General features: G+C 43.0%; 1 protein-coding gene across 2 annotated transcripts in view; it reads right to left on the bottom strand.

Moving 5' to 3' along the window:
* The window catches only part of MYT1 (myelin transcription factor 1), a 345874-nt gene that overhangs the window by 66540 nt on the left and 255065 nt on the right, over window positions 1-24269 (bottom strand). For both annotated transcript variants that reach the window (XM_033914908.1, XM_033914909.1), the window contains 4 exons: window positions 14072-14277; window positions 11008-11277; window positions 4691-4845; window positions 3973-4074 (listed from right to left, as the gene is read on the bottom strand). In XM_033914908.1, the coding sequence (XP_033770799.1) occupies window positions 3973-4074; window positions 4691-4845; window positions 11008-11277; window positions 14072-14277 (733 nt within the window). The remainder of the gene's footprint in view (window positions 1-3972; window positions 4075-4690; window positions 4846-11007; window positions 11278-14071; window positions 14278-24269) is intronic.

The following is a 24269-nucleotide window of genomic DNA, read 5'->3' as shown; positions in this document are numbered from 1 at the left end:
GGAACCTCTTTTGGAGGCGCCCAAGAAATAGGCCAGCTCTAGGCACAACTAAAAGTTAGGCGCCTAGCTGAGCGCTTAAGCACGCTTAAGAGCAGCGATTCTGCAACAAGGCGTCTAACCTGTAGCCACACCCATGCCTAATGTGCAAGGCGCCTATTTTTTTTGAAGGCCGCCTAAATTGTTGCAGAATCGCTCTTTCTTGATAGGCGTCTAAGTTTCAATTATTGCTGATTAAAAAGCTTAATTGAGTTTGTTACTCAATTTAGATAGGCGCCTATCTAGATGGGCGCCTCCGAAATAGGTGCCCAACTTTAGGCGCCGGTTACAGAATTTGGGCCTTACATTTTTTAAAATTGTGTTTTCCACTTAAGTTAGACGCCAGAGGGCGCCTACCGGCACCTAACTTAAAGCATCGTTTATAGAATATGGGCCACAGTGGTTTTTTTACTGGGAATCACACACATAAAGGAGAAATCAGTAAATGAAGTATTCAGCACGATGATGTGTATAGACAAGTACTCAAGTGATTCATCTATAAAGGAACCTATTTGGAGTTTATTCTATAGAGGGAAGATGTTCCTTTAAAAAATTCTAGCATATACACCTACAGTATATTTTAGGCATGAGCACTTATACCAGCCATAGACCTGGAGCAAATGCTAAAGTCTGCATTGATCAAAAACATGTGCAAATTACAGTACAATATTCTATACTTTATGAGCATAAATATATGCCCCACCCATACTCCGCCCATACTCTGTCCATGTGTAACACTACCTTCAAAGTACATACCACCATATTATAGAATAGCGTGTAACCCGATTATTGGCATTTGTGTGTACGTATATATGTATATGCCAGTATTCTGGTTATTTATGTGTTTTTTATCGCCCTCCTTACTGAATTTGCCTTCTAGCTGACTCAGGGTGATAAGCCGACATTCCGTGTAGCCTGTGAAATCAGCTGAATAAAATGCAGCTGCTTTCTCCAGAGCCAGTCTTAGCAACTGTGGAGCCCTGTGCAGGCCAGTTCAGTGAGGGCTCACCACCCTGCCTCACTCCTGCTTCACCTAGCCCTGTCCTGCCCCCTGCTGACAAGAATTTTTTTTAATTATGAAATTTCAAATAAAGACAAACCAAGCAAAACTTGTATAGAAAAACTAATTCATATAAGCACATTGCTATCGTAGGAAACCTAGTATTAAGCTCCCCCCACCTCATATCAGTCATCTGTCTAAGCCACTGAATACAATATAAAAATGTCTGTGATGCACATATCCAAAAGCTGTGAACCCAATGAAATCAGGGAAATAAACTCACAACAACTCACTTCCAAAAAGAGCAAACAACAAAAAACAAAAAATGAAAGTGATACTACTTGTTTTAAAGCAAAGGTGATTCAAAACTGCAACTCATATGCATATCTCTTTAAGTGCTCAGAGAATTGGTCATCAGACTGCGGAACAAGTCCACATGATGGAGCGTCTGAAGTAATCACCTCTAATCATTGCACGTGAGACATGGTGTATACATTCATATTCAAAGAAATCAATGTGTAAATTCAAAACGTGAAAACTTATCTGAAAAAAGCTGTAAGGGCTCAGAAAATGCAGCTTTTTTCAGATAAGTTTTCACGTTTTGAATATACCCATTAATTTCTTTGAATATGAATTTGTACACCATGTCTTACGTGCAATGATTAGAGGTGCAATGATTTTTACTTCAGACGCTCCATCCTGTGGACTTGTTCCGCAGTCTGACAACTAATTCTTTGAACACTTAAAGAGATATGCATGAGTTGCAGTTTTGAATCACCTTTGCTTTAAAACAAGTAGTGCCACTTCCATTTTTTGTTTTTCATATTCAAAAGCTAACATATTTCAGTTAATAAATTCAAAATAAAACATTTTTTTCTACCTTTGATGTCTGGACATTTTGATTTTCCATTACCTTGGTCACTGTTTCTCTTCTCTGCTTTCTTGTCTGTCTTCTGCTAATATCTGCTGTCCACTCTTCTTTTCTCTCCTTTTCCATTCCCTCACTATGCATATCTCTAAAATATTGATTTGTCTCTTTCAGCTCTTTCTTCCCTTTTTCTCTGCCTCTGTCCACCCAAACTTAACCCTCTTTCTCATCCTTCTTTTTAATTTTTAGCCACCTATCAATCTTCCATCTCCTCTCAGTCCCTAGTTCTCCCATTTCCCATCTCACTTCCTTCCCAGCCTCCTATTTCCTTCCATCTACTTCCCATTACCACATTTCTACCTGTGTACTCACTATTCTCCTCTCACTCATCTTCTTGCCACTCCCCTTTTGAACTCTCCCACATGGTTTCATCATTTCCAAAATTCCTTCTCCCTTTCTCCACTCTTGAGGTCCACCCCTCTCTCATTGCCTGATATCTTCCTGTCCCTTTCCTTCTACCCCCTAGCATCTTCCTGTCCGATCTCTCTTTCCTCCTACTTCCATAGGTCAATCTCTCCTCCTCTCTCTCCCTATCCCCCATAGTCCAACATTACTTTCTCTCTTTTCTGTTTCTCTTCTCTCACCTTTGATGCTAGACAGTTATTTGGAAAAAGGAAAGAGATATTGCATCTCTCCCTCTCTTCCACCCCCGGTCCAAACTTTTTCCCCTCACTCTTATCTCTCTCCTTCCTTTCTCTCATCCAGCTTCTTTCTTTTTCTTCCAGGCTGAGTTGCCATCCAGCTTCTCTCCCTCCCTCCCCACCTCCCCTGGGTCCACCATCTCACCCTTTTTCTTCCCAACTCCCTCCTATCCCATCTCTCTATCTCCTTCCCTTCACCTGGGTCCAGCATCTCTTTCTTTTCCCAAATGCACTCCCATTCCATCTATCCCTCCCTCCCCACCTCTCCTGGATTCATATCTGTTCCTTTCTTTTCCCAACTTCCCTCCCATCTGTTATCTCTCTCCCCCTCCCTCCACACCACTCCCTCTTATCTTCTCCTCTCCCCTTCTCTTCCCTCCCTCCATCCCATTATCCATTTTTTCTCTTTCTCCCTCTCCTCTGTTTCCAGGCCCATCATTTCTGCCCCTTCACCTTTCCCCACCTCCATCTGGCATTTCCCCCTCTCTTTGAACCCCTTTCCCCTGGTATACTTTAAGGAAACATGCCCCGTGACCTGGCATGCCATCTCCCTCTCTCCACCCTGACTCTCCCTCACCCTTCCCCGCCACACTTTGCAGGGAGTCACCAGCGGCAGTGACTTTGATACGCTGCAAGTGTCCTTCGTAGCACTGTCCCTCTGTCGCAGACTGCCCTGGAAATATGAAGTTGCATTAGAGAGAGGCAGACTGCAGCAGAAGGACAGTACCAGGAAGCCCACCGGTGACCCCTGCACAGTGCAGAGCAGGAAAGTGAGGGAGACTCGGATGGAGTAGAGAAAAGGGGATGACATGCGGGCCATGGAGCCCCTGGAAGCATGGGTCCCTGTGCAAATGCACCTCATGCCCCTGCCTAAGACCAGCCCTGGCTTTCTCTGTGACCAGGGGACAATCAAGGGTACCCCAGGGAGGATGCTAAAGCAGTAACCTTTCAAGAGAAAACGCAGGAGGTCAGAAGGATGGCAAGGAAGATTTTGCCAAGCTGCTGATTGTCCAATATCAGATTTATAGTTTCATTCCCATGGTATTGAAACTTAGGGCAGAATTCACAGATACATACTACCATACTATACCATCTGGGACAAGTCTAGAAAAACACAGGTAAAAAACTTTCCTACAGTGAAATTGTTGATTTCAGAAGAAAATAGGCAGAGCATAACATGTTCAGATCTCATGCTGTCATTGCAAATGAATTTGAGAAGAATAAAGTTCATAAAGGTTCTGTGCATGAGATTTCCTTCACCTGTTGAACATATACAGGCTAAGGCCACCTAAAGACAGCTCCAAAGCTAAGTGCTTGATTTTATCCCAAACCTTTTCTATGTTGCGCTTGTGAACTTGATAACTTACTCATTCAGAAGGGATCGTCCCTTTTTTCCTCCTTCACCCCCTTTTGGACTTGCGCACCCCCCTTCGCAGACCGGCTGAATATCCCGTTGTGCAGCAAAATATCTAGGTGGGAGAATATCGATTTCATGTAAGTTAAACGGGAGAGCCGTTTTCTGCCGATCAGAGCTAACGCAGGGTGTACGTCTGTGCAAAATGGGGTTCATCACAAGTTGACTGCTGACAAAGGGACATTGCAGATTTATAACAGATTTGGCTATCCTCAGTCTTCATTTCATGCAAGTGAACGTCCATTAGCTAGCTTGGGGATAGCATCTATGTGGCTACAAAAGCACACATTCACTTGCCCTCTGAACTAGAGAAAGATGGGGGCGGGCATGAAAAAGCAAGAAAAGAAGGTGCAAGAGTAGGTGGGGGATGTGGGGGAAGAAAGGTTTTCCCTTGCTGTCTTTCAAAATGTTTTACCTCTATAGCTATTGATAGAACAGTGATGCACAGTATGAAACAGTCATGTGCTTCGTGCACTCTGAACCCAGATTGACCTTTCACTTACTGTAGTGCCTAGTGATGGGTAAAGCTGACATAGAGCTGTACAGTAACACTTCCCTTTCAGTTTTCATTGAACTGCTTAGATGGTAAGTCACAGTCAGAAACAAAGCTAAAGTAGTCTGTTTACATTTTTTTTTTTTCCATTTTATATAATTGTAGGAATATAACTAACGTGAGGAGCTCCTTCTTGCTGTCCTTTGATAGAAATTTAAGTTTGAAGTTGGTTAGGGTAACATCGCCTGGATACTTTCGGTCTTCAAAATTCTCTTCCTGAACGTCAGGTTCATCATCTTCAGACGAGGCGAAAGAAGGGGCTGCAGGGTCCGACTGTAAGACATAGGCAAGGTACATGTACATACATACATTTAAATTTCTCCAGAATTCTACTGTTCAACGGCTCCCCCTTCTGCTTCTATTCCTTTCTCTCCTCTCTTCTACCTTCCAAAGTATTTAGATCAATGCTGTCTTGTTAAAATGTTTATTTTATTTTTCCTCTAACTCTACTTTTCACTTCTCTATTACCCTCCAGGTACTTTAGTTAGATTGTGAGCCTTCGGGACAGTAAGGGAATTTTTCAAGTACCTTTCTTATTTCTAATCTTAATGTATATTTTCTGTAAACCGCTTAGAACCTAACGGATGTAGCGGTATATAAGAAATAAATTACATTACATTACATGTGCACACGCCACCAGAAGAATTGCCGCTATCTAGGCAGAGCTAATGATTTTCAATAACTCTAAACATACATCATGCTTATGTTAGTTAATTAGCTAAACAGGCATTTAAAGAAATGCCAATGTAGCAACCACTCACAACTCTAATGCTCCTTGTGAGCTTCAGGAGTTACATCACCCTCCATTGTCTCAGAAAGAACTTTGACTGTGGGGCAGGGAGCTAAATGCAACAAGCCCTCAGCTCAGATTTGGAAAAGATGAGTTACAGTAGACTCTCTGTTAACCGGAACTCAAGCAAACAGAACTCTCAAGTAACCAGCAAAAAAAATCTAAAGAAATACTGTAATACTTTAAATAAAAATGAAAATAAAATCAATTTCTGGTGGAAATTTAAGTGTAAACTTGGTATGCCATACCTGATTACGCCCACGCTTTGCCTACCACATGTCCGATAGTTTGTCTGGAATAGTTTATGGTATGGCATACTACGGAGTATAGTATAGTATTAGTTAGGCCTATTTTTAATAGTAACTCTCAAGCAACCAGAAACTACATTTATCCGGCATCTACCAATCCCCATGGGTGCCGGCTAACTGAGAGTCTACTGCATATATATCCAAAATCAAAAGGTAGCAAAATAAATGATAAAGTACTAATACTACATGGAAATTTTAAGGGGCAGATTTCAAGCACCAATGTGCCAGCTTTTTAATGCAAACATGTTATGCAGATTTTGAAACAGCAATTATCCATACAAAAAAAATCCATGCACATACATGATTTTTGAGTTAGTGGTGGAGCAGAGGCAAACAGAAGTCCTTGAAAATCACCTTGTACAGAGTAACTCCCTGACATAAATACGCCCATAGGAACACCTCTCTAATGTAGCTAATCAAGATTTTTAGCTGCATGGTTGTGGTGGTGGTGGTGGGGATTTCAGTCAGGGCTTCTTATGTAAATTACTTCACCTCATGAAGGGTAATTCTCAAGGGTATTTATGCGGCTGAATGGTGTAAGAAACATTGGTCAATATTATACTGCTTAGAAAATTTTTTTATTTGTGGTATATTAAAAAAATTTGAACTGTAAATTGTGCACTGGTTCTCAAGTGCCAAATGCTGGTTGGATTATCGATTTCCACATTGAATTTTCATGAGATGCATTTGAATACAGTTTACATTGTATGCAAATATATCTTTATGCATATTCATTGTGCATATAATGAAAAGCTGACCAGCTTGAGACATTCATAATTGCCCCAGGGATGGGCAATGCCAAACTACCCAAGGCCTTTACTGCAACAAGGAAAGCAAAATTATTGGCCTCTGAAAAGTTTCCATGTAAATTTGTACCCACTTGTGCGACTACTTTTTAAAAGCAAAATATCACACATATATATATACCCTCCCCCTTGTTGGAATGCCTAGAAAGTATGTGAGTAAGATTCACATGCTGTTGACACACGCGTGAACTTTCACTCACATAGAGTGTGAAAGACTGTTTCCATGGATAAAACAGCACCATTCCCAGGGAAATGGCTTCCATTATTGACATCTTAATGTGGTAAGTGCTGCAAGGCAAAAAGCCCCATTAAAAGCTCACATTTCTTTTAGATCATAGGAATCTAAATAAACATTTCCCACATCATATTTCTATAGTTAGACTATAAAAACAAAAAAAAAACAAACCAGAATAATAACACAAGAAATTAGATTGTGATAACCACAGGAAAGCAACAGCATTAAGCTTCTGTTCCCACTGATTCTCCTTAGGCAAGTCAGATAACCCTCCGCTGCTGGAGTATAAATTTAGAGGGGTAGTTATTAACCTGCTTTACGGGATAATACAGGATCTTAATAAATGTTAGTTTACCATGGCACATGTTATATAATAATGAGACACAAAGCATCTCATCAACATGAAAATGTATGCAACTCACCTCATTATTATGTAAATCAAATAACACCCTTGCACTGAATTTGTGTCATTGGTGGAGAAATGGTGCCAATTTTGAGTGGAGTGGTTAATGCAGTGGGCTGAGAACCTGAACAATTGGGTTCCGTTTCCTCTGTGGCTCCTTGTGACTCTGGGCATGTAAACTTAACCCTCCATTACCTCAAGTACAAAAACTTAGATTGTGAGCCCACTAAGGACAGAAAAAGTACCTGTACATAATACATATAAACTGCTTTGGTTGTACCACAGAAAGGCAGTATATCAAATCCATGACCCTTTACCCTTTCAGCTAGCATTATTTTTCCTCCCTGACACCATTGAGCTCCTAACAAGAGACATGATGCTCTTGGGGCCATCTTAAAGGAGCCAATAAGTATTGTGTGAACCCCTTCCCAGTAAAGAAATATAGAAAATAGAAACATGATGGCAGATAAAGGCCAAATGACCCAGCCGCAGCATCTACCATCTCTTCTCCCTAAGAGATTCCACGTACTTGTCCCAAGCTTTCTTGATTTCAGAGGCAGTCTTTGTCTCCACCACCTCTTTTGGGAGACTATTCCACGTATCTACCATCCTTTCTGTTAAAAAGTGTTTCTTTAGATTACTTCTGACCTATCACCTCTTAACTTCATCCCATGCTCCCTCACTCCGGAGTTTCCTCACCTCAGGCATATTTATGCTACATAGGTTTTTAAACATCTCTATCATATCTCCCCTCTCCCACCTGTCCTCCAAATTATAAATATTGAGATCTTTGAGTCTATCCCCACACTCTTTATGACAGGCCATATCTCTCCCTATGCACCCAAACATCCTTCCAGCTTTCGCCATTGCCTTTTCAACTTGTTTGGCTGCCTTAAGGTAATCACATACTACCACACCCAAGTCCTCTTTCATACACAAAATTCTTTACCACCTAAACTGTACAGTTCCCTTGGATTTTTGCAGCCCAAATGCATGACCCAGACTTCCAGAACAGCTCCCCACCTCACAGGGCACTGCCTCAAACCTAGTAGATCTATCCTTGTTCTCTATGGGAGAGAGATGCAGGAGCTACCCCCAACCATTCCTGTTCCCTCAGTTGCCAGTGGTGCAGGTTGAACCCAAGTAGTCTCATGTACTTCTGCTGGGGGGTCAAATACCAAATAAGGACTTATGCTCCTCATTATGCAGCTTGCCTCCTAATGGTAGTGCCGCAAAGACAATTGCTAGGAGTTAGGAGTAATTGGGAATCACTCCTGTATCCCTTCCCAGCTAGATACCAGGTAGGTCTGAAGGACTATTACAATGGTTTGGGAGAGCTGATCTAGAGATCCAGGGGTATATTTTGGGGTGGGGGAATGTTCCGGGGACCTGGGGTTATTTGTGAGGGCTAGGAGGCTTGTGCAGATGAGGATAGAGCTTGAAGGAATGGGGCAGAGACAGGAGAAGAACTCACTGGGACTGGACAGGAAAATGAGTTCCCGCGGGGATGGGGCAAAATTTGTCCCCATGCCATTCTCTACGGAGGATTAAGTGATTTGCTCAGGGTCACAAGGAGAGGTATGGGGATTGAACCCACAACCTCAGGGTGCTGAGATAGGGGTTCCAACCACAAGTCCTCTCCTCCTTCTAAATGGGAGTGGGCCTAAGGTTTCAATTGCTTAGGCACCACTAGTTGTGATTCTATAAATGGTATTTAGTGGATGATTGACAATTGCACTCGACGGCACCTGGGAATTATGTGTCGTTTATAGAATCAGGGCCTTGATTAGTAATAATTACCAATAATTGTTCTTAACAAGCATAAGTGTCCTCACTAAAATCATAAGTGTCTAAGGCTTGTGCGGTTAAGGCAGAGCTTACAGGAATGGGGTAGGGCAGGGACAGCTAGGGTTACTAGACATCTGGATTTCCCCAGATATGTCCTCCTTTAGAGGACATGTCCGGAGGTCCAGACGGTTTTTCAAAACCTGGCACTTTGTCCGGTTTTTGAAATGCTTTCCTTCGTGTAGGAGGGCCATTTATAGGATTTGGGGGTAAACGTTAACCCCCAAAATTTATCTGGTTAACTGTAAAACAGCTAATTAATTGGTTAGAGCTGGTTATCTGGTTAAATCCTATCTGAGTCCCCAGCACACCTCCTATACTTTTGTCACTAGTTAACCAGCAGACAGAGGGCAACATTCAAAATATAAAATTTGAGGCTTATAATCAAGATTTCTCTGGGTAACTGGCAGTTATTTGGAAAAAAATACCAATGGTTTCCAATATTAGTAAATTCTGTGTCATGATTTTGGGATTAGACACCGATATATAATTTAGTGGTATTTTTTGTTATTTTTTTATATTGGAGCACATACACACAAGAGAGGTTTTTAAGAATCAATGATTGAAATATGGAACCTAAAAGTCTCATATTTATTCCTTGTTCAATTAGTTCTGAGCAGGTTTCTGAGATTCTTTTTCCTCTCTTATAAGGATATTATTTTCCTCTTCTTCCAGTTTTGTGACACAGAATTTACTGATATTGGAAACCATTGGTACTTTAGCTGATAGCTGTTGTTGGGGTTCTTACCATCGTTTTTTGCTATGTAATTATTTGAACAAACACAAAAAACAATAAAGGAACAAAACTGAAGAACTTTTAATACCTTTTTTAACCCCGATGGCGCTCAGAATCCAAGAATGGAATGGAAAAAGCTCAACGTGGGGGACAAACCCCTAAAGAGTTTTTCACAGAATCTATCATTGCACCAACTTATGTGGTAGAAAGGTGATTAAAAATGCTTCTTAAAAAACAATATAGTGTTTTACATGTCCATAAAGTGAATTGAATGTCCAACAATTTGAAAAAATAGTAAAAACAAACAAACTTAACTTATTCTGAGCGCCATCGGGGTTAAAAAAGGTATTAAAAGTTCTTCAGTTTTGTTCCTTTATTGTTTTTTGTGGTTATCTAGTCTTGGAACAATTCCTTGTTTACTATTTACCCAGTTGTTTGTATTGGGCATTATTTGGACAAAGTCATGATCCATAGTAATGAAAGACTAGAAGAGGATTTTTTTTTAAATAATGTGGTTGGTTTGCAAAGTGCTCCCTGCCTTGTGATTTATCCTGTTACTATTGAAAGAAACACTGACAGTGTGTTTCTCAGCCTCTGTGCAAGCTGCTGAGACAATCTGCCAGAATGTGTGTTCAGGAAGCTGGTGCAAAACCTTTGTCAGCATGGAGCTGTACAGGTGTGATAAAAATACACAGCACACCACTGTTTACCTTGCGTTTCTTATTTGTTATCACCTCTGCATTGAAAGATGTTTTATTAACATGTTATTTTGAGATGTGACTCAAGCGATCTCCACAACACACTTGGAATGTGCTTTTGTTTCAGATGAAAAAAGGAAATGCCAATGACAATGTTTTATGTTATATTTCGTCTATAAATAGCATCTCTCTCCAAACTAAAGAAAAAAGTTACCCTACCCACTTTTTACCCTCCCTGTGGGTCCAAGGGGTAAGAGCAGCCCTTAATTGCTCCTGCCATGCTAGCAACATATCCTATTTATTTATTCCGTTTTCTATATCGTTCTTCCCAGGGAACTCAGAAAGGTTTTACATGAATTTATTCAGGTACTCAAGCATTTTTTCCTCTATTTTACGCTGGAAGAATCTGAGAGAGTATGGTTGGGTGGGGAGTGGGATGTGAGAAGACCAGGTTTCCTTTTTTAAAGCATTGGTTCCGGGACATGATGACTACATGTTGGAAAACAGCATACTCTGAAACAAAGCAAACGCTTAATAACATAAAGGCATAAAGCCCCAGTCCTTTCCCCCAACCAACAAAATGAAAAAAAGCCTAACACGCCCCCCCCCTTTACCTCTTCTGGCTCCTCCTCGCGCTGGCGATTGGGCTTGGTGTAGTCAATAGGGCCATCCCATTCATCTTGCCGAGAAGCTTGGCTTGACTGTGGGGATGTCATGCTGCTGTTGGTGGTACTGCTGCTGTTCTGGCGCTGGGACGCATCTGGAGATTTTATGCTGGGACTGCTGCTGCAGCTGCTGGTGTTTGGAAATGGAGTCTCCCTTTTGCGATGTTTGTTCATGCTCAAGTCCAGGGTCCCATTTTCATCCACTTCAATGTCCATAGACTAATATGTTAAAAGATATATGCTCTGAATACCACCAGAAATAGACTTGTGCTGATAACAGTTATATCATGAAGGCATCAGTGCTACTGGACAGACATTTCTCCTTTCTAAGCTGATCTTAAACATGTCCTTCCATAACAAGGTGACTCTGTGCCAACTATTTTTAGGTATGTACACAAAGCAAAATATTTTTGTTTGCACATTGGATTCCCCCCCCCCCCCCAGCGTTTGGACTTTGTAAAATAAAACAAATCTGGCTCTTAACATGAATATGTGAACCAAACAAGGACAATTTATTAACAAGTAAATAAATGTTTTCCAGGACATAGCAAAAGATTATAGGAGCGATATTCAGTTAGCAACATTTTGTTGACCACTGCCGGTGCTAAACCCCGAAATTGGAGGAGAGGTTGTAAAGTTCTGCAGAAGGTGTGGTTGGACAGTAGTTCCGGGATTCTATAAATGGTGGCCAAATTTGGGCAGCTAATATTGCTCACGATCCTGAGATCTGTGTTCCTATAAATTAGTTAACAAGCCATTAACAATCAATAACTATCGGTTATTCAAAAAGGCAGTGAAAACTACTTTATTTCATTAATATTTGTTATCCAAATTTTGATTTATCTTATATTCTTATTATATTAACATTTTTAGTATAGGTCTTTTGTTTTAATTCCTGGATTGTCCCAGTCTTCTTAACAACATAGAACTGAATAGGTTATTTGCAGTCTATAACAACGTGAGGGAGTCTTATACGACATGGCCCCTTTCCCTTAAAAATACTACCTCACAAAGCCAGGACCACCTTAAGGCCTATAGTCCCACCCAAAGGGAAAGTGACATGGGAAGGGTGGAGCAGCATGACAGCGGTCAGGAAATATAAAAAGCAGGGCCAGAGTTGGATTAAGGAGGCCCAAGGAAAGAAGAAGCAGATCCACAGTGTAAGCCTTCTCCAGCTCCGTGTAACTACTCTAACCTGGCTGAGGTAAGACAATTTTTAATTTAATGAGAGACTGGGATCAGACCAACACTGAAATTCCTGAGACAGATTGTTACCTATGTTTTGGAGGTCTGTCAGTCCAAGTACAGACTTTCCTGAATCTAAAAAAACTTTATCCTTTAATCATGTACCTGTGAAGTAACATACCTTATCCTTTTGAGTTAATAAAGGGTTTTGCTTTATCCTTACAAAAGTGTCTGGCTGTGTATTCACAGGTCCACCCCCAACCCTTTCTCATGCTATAACAAAGAACCTATGTTATATTAATTTGCTCTAATTTGGACTTGCGTCTGGATCTAGCTGCACATGATTCTATAACACTGAGGGCTGGATTCTCAAAACTCACTGGTAAATTCCAGCAAGTCAATATAGTGGCCATAGTGGGGGTGATTTTTCTTTTACGGGCGATTCTCAGCATAATAGCATGCAATTTATATGCATGTTATTTGTGCAGAGAATTGCCGGCAAAAGGGGGGGAAACTATGCTTGGGGGGGGGGGAGGCATTTACTCAGAAAAGTCATCCTTAGGTTCAGCTCCTCCCTCCTATCAAGGCTGCTCTCCCTGCCACGATTAACTGATCTACAGTTCTCACCGAGTCCAGCCAGCTCAGCTGATTGACCAGCATGGAGAGCAGCAGAAAGAAAAGTCCCCTCTTCCTGCTGACACCCCCCTCACCTGCCACTGCCCGGCCTCCCCACACTCTGTACAAGATCAGCAGAAGGTATGCCCACTCCTACCTGCCTTAGTCACCAATGCCCGGACACATCCAGACACCCTCCCCCATACTCCCGTGCCTTGACAGGAGGGATGCCCCACTCCCAACTGTCACCGGGGTCCCCAACCTCCCGAAAACCCACTGCGCCTGTACCTTTAAGTTGAATGACAGCAGGAGGAATGCCCACTCCCTCCTGCCACAGGCCCCCCTGACAATAATACTACCTGGTGATCCAGTGGGCCTCACCCCCATCCAGCCATATTGTCGTCCCCCCATGGTTCCTTTAAAGAGAAGACCGGCAGGAGGCATGCCCACTCCGTCCTGCCGGCAGGCCTGCCTCTTCAACATGGCAGGCCATCCCCTTCCTGGTGTATCAATTTCTCCGTCCTATACCCATGAGTTTTGTCACTGTCACTGTCACTGTCCCTGTCCCTGCCCCATTCCTGTAAACTTTGTCTTAACCGCACAAGCCTCAAACACTTATGATTTTAAAGTGTTTGAGGCTTGCACAGTTGAGGACTGAGCTTGCAAGAATGGGGCAGGGACAGGAAAAGAACTTGCCAGGATGGGATGGGAAAATGAGTCCCAGTGTCATTCTCTTCTTCTGTTATTTCCAATTTTTTGTAGTTTTTCAAATTAAAACCAATAAGAAAACATGGCAAGCATATGAAATAAGATACATATGAACATCCTGTAGCTGGCTTCTAATGTACTTCACTGAGTAGAATCCTGTCTAGGGAATGAAAATCCGGACCCATGGCCCTGCCCCCAGGCCCACCCCATTCCATTTGGCCCACCCCCGTTCTGCCCGAGTCACGTCCCATTACACCCCATAGCCCCGTCCCCTTGACCTGTTTGCTTGTTGGGAAGGCATCTGCGTATGCGCTGATGTGACGAGATGATATCACGTGCAGATGCAGTCCCGACATCGCTCGTTACTAGAAGCTTTTCAAAACCTGGACTAAGTACTGGGTTTTGAAAGCCGTCTGAATGCCCGGACATGTCCTCAAAAAGGACCGGGGAAATCCAGACATCTTTTAACCCCTAAGTTCCCCTCTTCCAAGTGTTTCAAGCTCACCTTACTAGGAAGATCCTGCTGCTTTATGCTGAGGTTCTCGGGCATCTCCCAACAGCGGGTAGAGAGGTTTAAGATGGCAGTGGCAGCCATGTGTGCAGCTTCTGCATCGTGGGAGTAATCAAAGCTGGTGGAGGAAGAGGATGTGCTCTTTACATAGCTACTGGAGGGGCTGTGGCTGGGAGAAGAGGCCTTTGGAAATGGTTTGGCTGAAAAGAAAGAAACATGAACAACTTGAAAAAGAATCACATAGGTATAATTCTGTCCATTTCAAGCAATAGACACAAGATGTCACAAGGCCTAGGCACTCAAATTTATTGTTAATGCTAAGTGGTATGTACTGTGCACAAAGGCCACAGCAGAATGGCTACTGAATGCATTTGCAATGAGGCTTGTTGAAATGCAACGTTCACATTTAAATAAAGAAACTGGGTATGAGCTTTAGGCTTTAGATCAGGGGTGCCCACACTTTTTGGGCTTGCGAGCTACTTTTAAAATGACCAAGTCAAAATGATCTACCAACAATGAAATTAAAAAAAAACACAAAGCACACTGAAAGGCAGAGAAAATGTTAATTATCATTCATATTTTGGGGTTTTTTCAAAGAGGTCACGGCAGATGACTCTATGCAATGTCACCTCAGTAAAAACCATACAAAAATAGACAAATATACCCCCTCCCTTTTTACTAAACCGCGATAACAGTTTTTATCACAGGGAGTTGCGTTGAATGCCCCGCGCTGCTCTCGATGCTCTTAGGCTCCCTGCACTAAAAAACGCTATTGCGGGTTAGTAAAAGGGAGCTATAGTGCAAAATATAGACAGCAGATATAAATTCTCAAATCATACACATTTTGATCACTAAATTGAAAATAAAATCATATTTCCTACCTTTGTTGTTTGGTGATTTCATGAGTCTCTGGTTGCACTTTCTTCTTCTGACTGTGCATCCAATCTTTCTTCCCTTCTTTGAGCCTCCTGTATGTTTCCTCTCCTCCAGACCTCATTCTCTCCCCCAACTTTTTCTTACTGTCTCCCTGCCTCCCTTTCTTTCTGTCTCCCTGTTCCCCCTTCTTTCTGTCTCCCTGCCTGCCCTCTTTCTTTCTTTCTCCCTGCCCTCCCCCAAGCCACTCGGTTTGCCGCCACCGCCATCGGGGAACAGCCTCCAAGCCACCACTGCCCCAAGCTCTCCCTGCAGAAGCATCGCACTGACCAGCATTCCGCTCCATGATGTCAATTCTGACGTAGGAGAGGAAGTTCCGGGCCAACCAGGCATTTCTCCCCATTCCATCCAGCCTGAGCCCCATCTCTCCTTGATCCAGCATTTCCCTTCTGTGTCTGTCAGAATTACCATTCCACCTATTTTCCAGCATCACCCTTCTTTGTGTCCATCTCACCTATATCCCTATCTCACCACTTTTTCAGAATCTTCCTTTGTGTCTGTCCTTGTCTTTATCCCTTGTTCACCATTTGCCCTTTCAATGTCTTTATCTTCCCCCCCCCCCTTTTCAGCATTACTTGTCTCTATTTTACCTCCTCTTCATGTCCCCTCTGTATCTCTATCCTTATTCAGTAGGTCCTTTCTCTTCTTTGTGTCACTATTTCCATTTTCAGCTCCCCCCCCCTTCCTTTGTTACTGCACCCTGTAGCCAGAATCTTTCCACCCTCCCTCCACTCTGGCCCAGCCCAGTATGAAATATTTCCTTTTATTTTCCTCCCCTCTCTTTCTCTCTTCTCCTCCCTCACCCACGAGTCCTGCATCTAGCCTTCTCCCTTCCACCTGCATCCAGCCACACACCCTGCCCTGCGGCCCTCTTCAGCAACTCGTCAGCAACAGTGGTCAAGACAGGCTGCCGACATCGAGGCCTTCCCTTTTGCGAGTCCCGCCTTTGTGGAAAAAGGAAGTTGAAACAAGCGGGACTTGCAGAGGGTAGGCCCCAACATCAGAAGCTTGTTTCGATCGCTGCTCCTGTCAAGTTGCCGAAGAGAGCCGCAGAGCAAGGGGGTGTGGTCGGATGCAGGAGAAGGGAGAGAGCCAGATAGGAAGGCTGCTGGAAAAGGTAGAAGCTCCGGAGCATGACACCGACCCCGGTCAGGATGATTTCTTTTTCAGGCTGCTGCCGCGGCCACCACCCCCCCCCCACCGAAATGACAAAAAAACAGGATAAAGTGGATGCCCGGCGTCGTTGTCTTTGACGTCGGGGAGAGGAAGGCTGATCGGCTCGTTAGATCGGGACGGTAACCTTGTGTCTAGGGCTTGTCATCTATGAGATCTCACGTTGCCTTCCCGATCTACTGGTTGATCGCGATTGATGTATTGGGCACTCCTGCTTTAGATAATGCAGGATATAAAATAAAATAAATAAATACAGTTATCAATGCTATTGAATGGAGGCTAACTAACATCACCTCAGAGTTAATGTACTCAAGATTTGCTTGGCACTAGGGTAATCTTATCATTGAAGTCTTCCCCCACAAAACCAGTTATCCAAAACCCCTTTCCCAACAACATGATCAAGGGCTATGATACCTCTTTCACCCACAGACAGATCCATTAAGAGTCAGCAGTGGCCCAGTTGAACCACTGAGGAAAGGTTTATCAGCTGGCTAGGTTGGTGGGCAGTGGGGAGTAGGGTTATAGATTGAAGGTTATATCACACCAGAATGAACACACTTGTAGGTCAGCAATAGGAGCTTGAACTGTATGTGAAGGCGGATAGGGAGCCAGTGAAGTGATTTAAGGAGAGGGATGACATGAGTGTAGCAAGGTTGGTAGAAGATGAGTCATGAGCAGAGTTTTGCACAGATTGCAGGGGGGAGAGGCGGTACTGTGGGAGACCAGTTAGAAGTAGATTGCAGTACTCTAAGTGTGAGGTTATGAGCGTGTGGACAAGGATCCGGGTAGTGTGCTCAGAGAGGAAGGGGTGAATTTTGATGATGTTGTAGAAGCAGAAGCGACAGGCCTTAGCAGTTTGTTGTATGTGCCTAGAAAATGAGAGGTTGGAATCGAAGACGACTCCAAGGTTGTGAGCAGAGGAGACTGGAACGATGACAGCATTATTTATCGAGATGGAGAATGGAGGAGGAGGAGCAGAGGGTTTACGAGGAAAGAGGAGCAGCTTAGTCATGGACATGTTAAGTTTCAGATGACAGCAGGATATCCAGGTAGCAATGTCAGCCAAACAGGCAGAGACTTTTTCTTGGACTTTTGGTGAAATTTCGGTAGAGGTAGATCTGGGAGTCATCAGCATATACTGTAGGTCAAGGCTGTAGGTCAGGGATGCTCAAGTTCGGTCCTCGAGATCTACTGGCAGGCCAGGTTTTCAGGATATCCACGATGAATATGCATGAGAGAGAGATTTGCATACCAAGAAGGCAGTGCAGGCAAATCTCCCTCATGAATATTCATTGTGGATATCCTGGAAACCTGGCCTGCCAGTAGATCTCGAGGACCGGACTTGGGCAGCCCTGCTGTAGGTGATACTGGAACCATGGGAGGAGATCAGGGCACTTAGGGAAGAGGTGTAGAGAGAGGAGAGGATCTTAGGACAGAGCCCTGGGGTATGCCAACTGCTAGTGGGGTAGCAGCAGAAGAGGACCCACCAGCACTAAAGGTGCAATGGGAGAGGTAGGAGGCAAATGGCACACTATAGTATCCCTATCTCACCATTTTTTCAGAATCTTCCTTTGTCTTTGTACTTTTCTTCCTGTTGGCTTTTAAGCACGTTTGCGTGCCTTCCTGTTTGCTCCTCCTTTCTTCCCAGCTCTCCTAGAGGACTGCCATTGATTGATTTGTTCAGTTATGGGTTTCTGAGGAAGGGACTTGTTCCCGAAATCAGGCTGGTTGAACCTGGTCTTCTGGCGTTCCATCTGCCCTGTCTCACTTCCCTTGGACATTGGATGAAAATCTTTTGAAGCTAAGTTTTGCTTTTTCAATTTTGGGAGTTGGCTGGGGGGTTCCCTGTTTGGTTGCTGTAATAGTGCCCTGTGTTTATTTTGCACTGCTTTTGTTGGTGATAGTGTTATTTTGATTTAAAAACACACACTCTGGTACCCTATGATGGTGTGTAGGTGTATGCCTTCCCGGCGCCACCTTGATGCGTGAAGCGTTGGAGCTACGCTCCCGTCGCTGTCCCTTCGCACTGAGGGTACCTAAGTCTTGTAAAATTCTGATAGTTATTTACCTTATACATATTATTGTGTTGGTTATTGATTTAACCTTTGCTGGGGACACTGTTTCACTACCACTCTTGGGAACCTTTGACCTTTTTGTGGGTCTCTGGCATCTGCACTTTACCCTTACTCCAAACCCCTGCATTTAATGAAATCTTATGCTGTTGTAGCCAATTATACATTTTTAAAACTAGTTACACCAAAGAAAAAAGGCAACATAGGCATATAAGACACCACAAACTCAGAAATAATAACAAGCCCCCATCTCACCCTTCTGGTTCCCCTTCCTCATCTGACAAAATATCCTTCTCTTAAGTCTTCTGATGAAGTGTACAGTATAAGTAGATCATTTTATGAAACGGCACAATTCTACTCCACACCACTGCTGATGACTTTCAACTTATCATTGAACATGTTTTCCTCTCAAACTACTTTGATCCGCATATATAGGTCAATTGTATCATTTTGAAAGTCAACAGCAGTGAGGAATCAGCCATGTTCTCTCCTTTTCCAATTCTTTCTCCGCAAGGAAGATGCGATGTCATATGGAAAGAGAAAGAGGGCTTACTAACGTCCCATAAATCTTGTGTCTGTGGAAGTGGAGCTTTAGATAGAAACATGATGGCAGATAAAGATCAAATGGCCCATCCAGTCTGCCCATCTGCAGCAACCATTATCTCTTCCTCTCTCTAAGAGATCCCACGTACCTTCCCATGCCTTCTTGAATTCAGACACAGTCTCTGTCTCCACCACTTCTGGGAGATTGTTCCACCCATCTACCACTCTTTCTGTAAAAACGTATTTCCTTAGTTGGAATGGAGGACCATAAAAACAATTAAGGGAGGGGGCAGTGGGGCATGGAACCCCTTGAAATTGGCATCTGTGTAGGGCTGGGGCTCAATCAAGCCACAGAACTATTGATGACTATATGTCAGGGCAATGTAGTGGTTAGGGGTTAGGGATCAAGGAATAAATATGTTTAGATGTAGGAACTGCTAAAGGGATAAAAAAAAATCTGTATGTGCTTGGGTCGTATGTGTTAATTGGTCTATGGACAGAACTCAGGATATTAATAGTATATCAATGGTGACTCTTTCTGATATCTCAGCTTGTGATAAATATTTTCATCTTTTGGTGAACATTTCCTGAAAATGTGCAGCCTGATCAAATTCCTCTATATGATTGCACGGAGGAGTGGCCTAGTGGATAAAGCAGCTGCCTCAGCACCCTGAGATTGTAAGATCAATTCCCACTGCCATTCCTTGGGCTAGATTCACTAAGCCCACCTTACCTTTCCGTTTTGTGTCTGATCCTATCCGATCAGTGGCCAGGCGACCGATTCACCATGAGTCTCCATACAAATGGACCCCATCAGAGGTACACCCCACACCGACCCCAGAGCGATCTGGGAGAGTGATTCTGACACATGCACAGACCATCTTCTTTGCCTGTAGATGGTCTGCGCATGCGCTTGCTCTCCTGACTTCCCTCTTGCCGGTTCCAGTAGCGTCCACTGCAAGACCCCAGAAAGCCCCTGATTCCTTTTGGGGCAGAGAGCAGGGCGGCAGAGAGCAGGGTTTTTGCTGCAGGGCTGGGATTTCAGGGTGACAGAGAGCGGGAAAGGAAAGGTCCTCAGCAGTCGCTTCTTTTTGATCGGCCAGCCCAGTCAGTGTTCCTTAAATTGTTTAGTGAATCACTGCCTTCCTACACCTGCATGCCATTTCCCTCATTTGCAGGTACGGATTGGATCGGGAGAAAGGTTAGTGGATCGGGAGAAAGGTTAGTGAATCGGGTTGGGGTTGAAAAGTGGTCGCAAACTGGTCGAGACATGATCTAGTGAATCTAGCCCCTTGTGACTCTGGTCAAGTCACTTAGCACTTCATTGCCCCAGGTACAAAATAAGTATCTGTCAGAGCCGGTGTTAGACAGCAAGCGTGAACTAGGAGCTAAAATAGAGAGGAAAAGTCTTTTTATTTATTTTGTTTACATCACAGAGGGCATGGGGTTGCAGAGGTTGTGACCCTATACTTCTACTAAGACTAATGTTAATAAAAAATTTGGCCCACGACTTAACCTGTGTTTTAGATTTAGGACCCTTATGTGAGTGAGTTTGACACCCCTGGTGTAAACCATACAGGAAAAAGTGGTATATCAAGTCCCATCTCTCTCATATGGAGGATAAATTTAAAACAGGTCACCTACAATAGATGTAGACATCTATTTTCAGCCTAATTTATAAAAAGACACAGGTGCCTATGTTTCTTTATAAAATACCAGGGCAAAAACAGCCAAAATCATAGTTAACATGCAATTATATACAGAGCAGGAGTACATGTGTGCAACTGAATTACACATGTACATTAGGTACCTACTGTATAACCTGTGTGTACTGCATGATTCTACCCGTATTCTGCCCAGACTCCACCCCCAAACACACCAACACTAGGGTCACATACAATACCTGAAGCACTCCACTAATCAGAGTGTACAATCTCATCATTCTCTAGTCTCTATCCTTCAGCTTCATAATCCACCCAGGACAAAATTGGATTGATGGAATATAAATATTAATAAATAGAATAAAAATGAAATGAACCAGCTTCCAGTCAAGTCTAGGACCTTGTGATCCATCCCAGGTTGCTCAGTTTATTGATGAAGCTCCAAAGCTGGACTATGTCAAACACTTTGCTGAAGTCCAAGAAAACCATATCTAGCAGCCATCTGCAATCGAATGTTTTTCTCACCTTATGGAAGAAATTGTTCAGATTCGTCTAACACAATCTCCTTCTGGCAAAAAAACCATTGCTTCAGATTCTAAAGTCTGGTTTATTTTATTTATTTTTCCATTTTATTTCTTGTCTTTCTGAAACCCCTTTTCCAAGGCAAATGAAAAATACCATAGTTAAGGCCTATTAACTCTCATTGGAAATGCAGCCGATCATTTGAAGTAAGGAAGGGAGAAAGGAAGCATTTGTGGTTCTTGAAACTGAGTAGAAGTAGCGAGTACTAGTTTCTATAAGCATAACATTTAGGGCCCCTTTTATGAAGCTGCGTTAGTGGCTTTATCACACGTGACTTTTTATCACGCGTTAACCCCCGCACTAGCCGAAAAACTGCCGCCTGCTCAAGAGGAGGCGGTAGCGGCTAGCGCGGCTGGCAGTGTAGCGTGCGCTATTATGCGCGTTAAACCGCTAACACGGCTTCATAAAAGGAGCCCTTAGACTCATTGTACCAAGAAAAACCTGTTCCAGATAATGATAACTGAAATCTGGTGTTATCCAAAGATCTAAATGAAGCCACCGTTACTCCAATGTGTCATTGACATCTTTAAGAGAAAATAAAGCCCTGGGAAGACTGGAAATGAAAAAGGGACTTGGAGACTACTCAAATGTGGAGAACTAAACTTTATAAGCAGGAGCTGCTATGTTTATAGTCACAAACTATATCTTTTTGGTAGGTAGAGTTAACTCAATCTTTTTATTAAAATGTCTTGGCTGAGTAATGCGTTTTGGTAAACAGATTGGTATATCTAACAAGAAATATAATTTATGCCTATAAGCAGAGCAGATAACACAGCAATCAAATTAAAAGAAGTTGGAATAGAAAATTGCAGAACTGCGCTCTTTGCATGCTATGGCTGCTTCTGCCAAGCCAGCCCCACCTCCTCTGAAAGAGGAACTTGTATCAAAGGAGGCGGGGCCAGATTGGAGGAAGCAGCCATAGCAAGCAGAGAGCCACAGTCCCATGCAGTTTTTCTCTGTAATTACCACCACAGAATGACAGAGATGGCAGAGTAAGGGAGAGAAGGAAGAAAGAAAAACTTCTGCATGCCAGCTGGGGGGTTTAAGAAGGTAGAGAGAGTCAGGAGCAATGTGGGGAAGGGGCAAGGAAAGAGACAGGAGCAGAGCCGGGAGGGGGCAGGGAAAGAGAAAGGAGTAGTGCTGGGGGAAGGGCAAGGAAAGAAAATGCGGGCATGGAAATTGGAGGGTCAAGGGTGGATCGAGGCGTGCATCTGCGCCTAACTTTAGACACAAGGATTTGCACCACATTTTCATTGGTGCAAATGGAATGGCTATCAATCTTCGTCCGCTGAGTGATCGTCTCTTTCTTTTTTTTTAGCAAAATTAAAAAAAATGTTCTATGAATGTTCAGAATACAGTTTTCAGTCTTAGTTGCCTGCATCTGATCACTGAAGCTATTCCATTTTGTACATATTCTTAGCGCTGATGGAGTTGCAAGCAGCAAATTAGTAAAATTGGTGAGAAGAAAAGACAGAAAGAATTGTGCTATTAGGTTTGTTGGAATTAATTCTGTCACTGCTAATTCTGGAAGCACGGCCATGTATTTCGCCTCACCGTCATTTGTGCAGCGAAGAAAATGACTTTTCCATCAGCTCTAACGCAGGATGACAGTAGCACTTGTGCTCCTGGGTCTCGTCCTGTTTCATTGTCTGATCCGACTATTAGCAGTACAGGAGAGCTTCCACACAGTGCAAGAGGTGACCCAAGCCCTAACCTACACTAGGGGCTCCTTTTGCTAAGCTGCGTTAGGGTTTTAACACACAGGAATAGCGTGCGCTACATTGCCAAGCGCGCTAGACCTTAACGCCGGCATTGAGCTGGCGTTAGTTCTAGCCGCTTAGCGCGCGTGTGCTAAAAACATTAGCGCACCTTAGTAAAAGGAGCCCTAAGTTTCAACTTTATTAAAGTTTGATATTCTGCCTTATCAATATTCAAAGCAATATTACAAAAATATTAAAATAATACATAAGAGCATCATGTAGGGGGAAAGAACCCAACCAGGTAAAGAAATACAATACGGACATTAATAAACTGGCACGTAAGGAAAGGGAAGAACTACAAAATTTGTAAAAGAAAGAATGAAAAATGGAAAAAAAAACCAGAAGGAGGGGGGAACACAGATATGAGCCAGAAAGGCTGGATTAGCGTTGGCTTAAGACCTAATCTAATCTTCCATTTGTGAGTTGCTCATACTTATACAGGCTCAAGGGGACAGATCAAAGAGGAAGGGGAAAAGAAGGAGGGGAAGAGGACATGGAGTGATAAAAGGAGGGACTTAGACACCTGGGTCTTTATCTGCTGTCATTTACTATGTTAGACGTAGGATGCTATACAGAAACTGAGATAGTTAGTTGTCAATAAGGTAAGTGTTCAGGTTTTTTCTGATAGGTCTCTTTCCTGATAGCTTCTGATAGGTCATTCCAGATTTTTACACCCAGATAGGTTAGCATAGAGTGGAAAATTAATTTAAAAGGAATGTTAATTTACAAAGAAATGTTTTTAGACTGGATTTGAAGTTATCTAATGATGTAATCTCTTTTATATAATTCGGAGCCGAGTTCCAAAGCAAAGGGGCAGTGGCAGAACAAAATGTTGGTTCTCATGGTATTGATATGCCTTAATGAGGGGATTGAGAGCAGATTTTGGTTGGAAGATCAACGAGAACGCTGAGAGGAGTGGGGAATCAAAAGTCACTGCTTGCCCTGATTGGTAGCATGGAATCTTGCTACTCCTTGGGTTTTAGCCAGGTACTAGTGACATGGAATGGCCACCATGAGAATGGGCTACTGGGCTTGATGGACCATTGGTCTGACCCAGTGAGGCTACTGTTATGTTCTTAAGTTATTGATGTTAGGACAAATACATAAACAAATCCTAATCAAAACAATAAAATCACAAAATAGGAGGACTCAATTCAGCCAGAGACTACTATTGTAGGGGCATTTTCAAAACACAAAAACAACCAAAAATGTTTGGATGTTTTTCTCTGCAAAACGTCCAAGTGCCGATAATCAAAACAAGGAACTTAGATGTTTTGTGGGACGTTTGCCCTCCAAAACGTCACACTCAGAAAGGGACATGTTAGAGGTATGTTTTGGGCAGGCTGTGGGATGGGTCAGACTTGAACGTTTTGCAGTAATAATCGAACCTTTTGCAGGACATTCTAGACGGAACTTAGACATTCCGAGCTAGACTTGTTTTAGAAGCATCTAAGTGTCAAACAGAAAC

This window comes from Geotrypetes seraphini, chromosome 11 (genome assembly GCF_902459505.1).
Source record: "Geotrypetes seraphini chromosome 11, aGeoSer1.1, whole genome shotgun sequence".
NCBI classification, from domain to species: Eukaryota; Metazoa; Chordata; class Amphibia; order Gymnophiona; family Dermophiidae; genus Geotrypetes; species Geotrypetes seraphini.
This window is presented reverse-complemented; position numbering and strand designations above follow the sequence as displayed.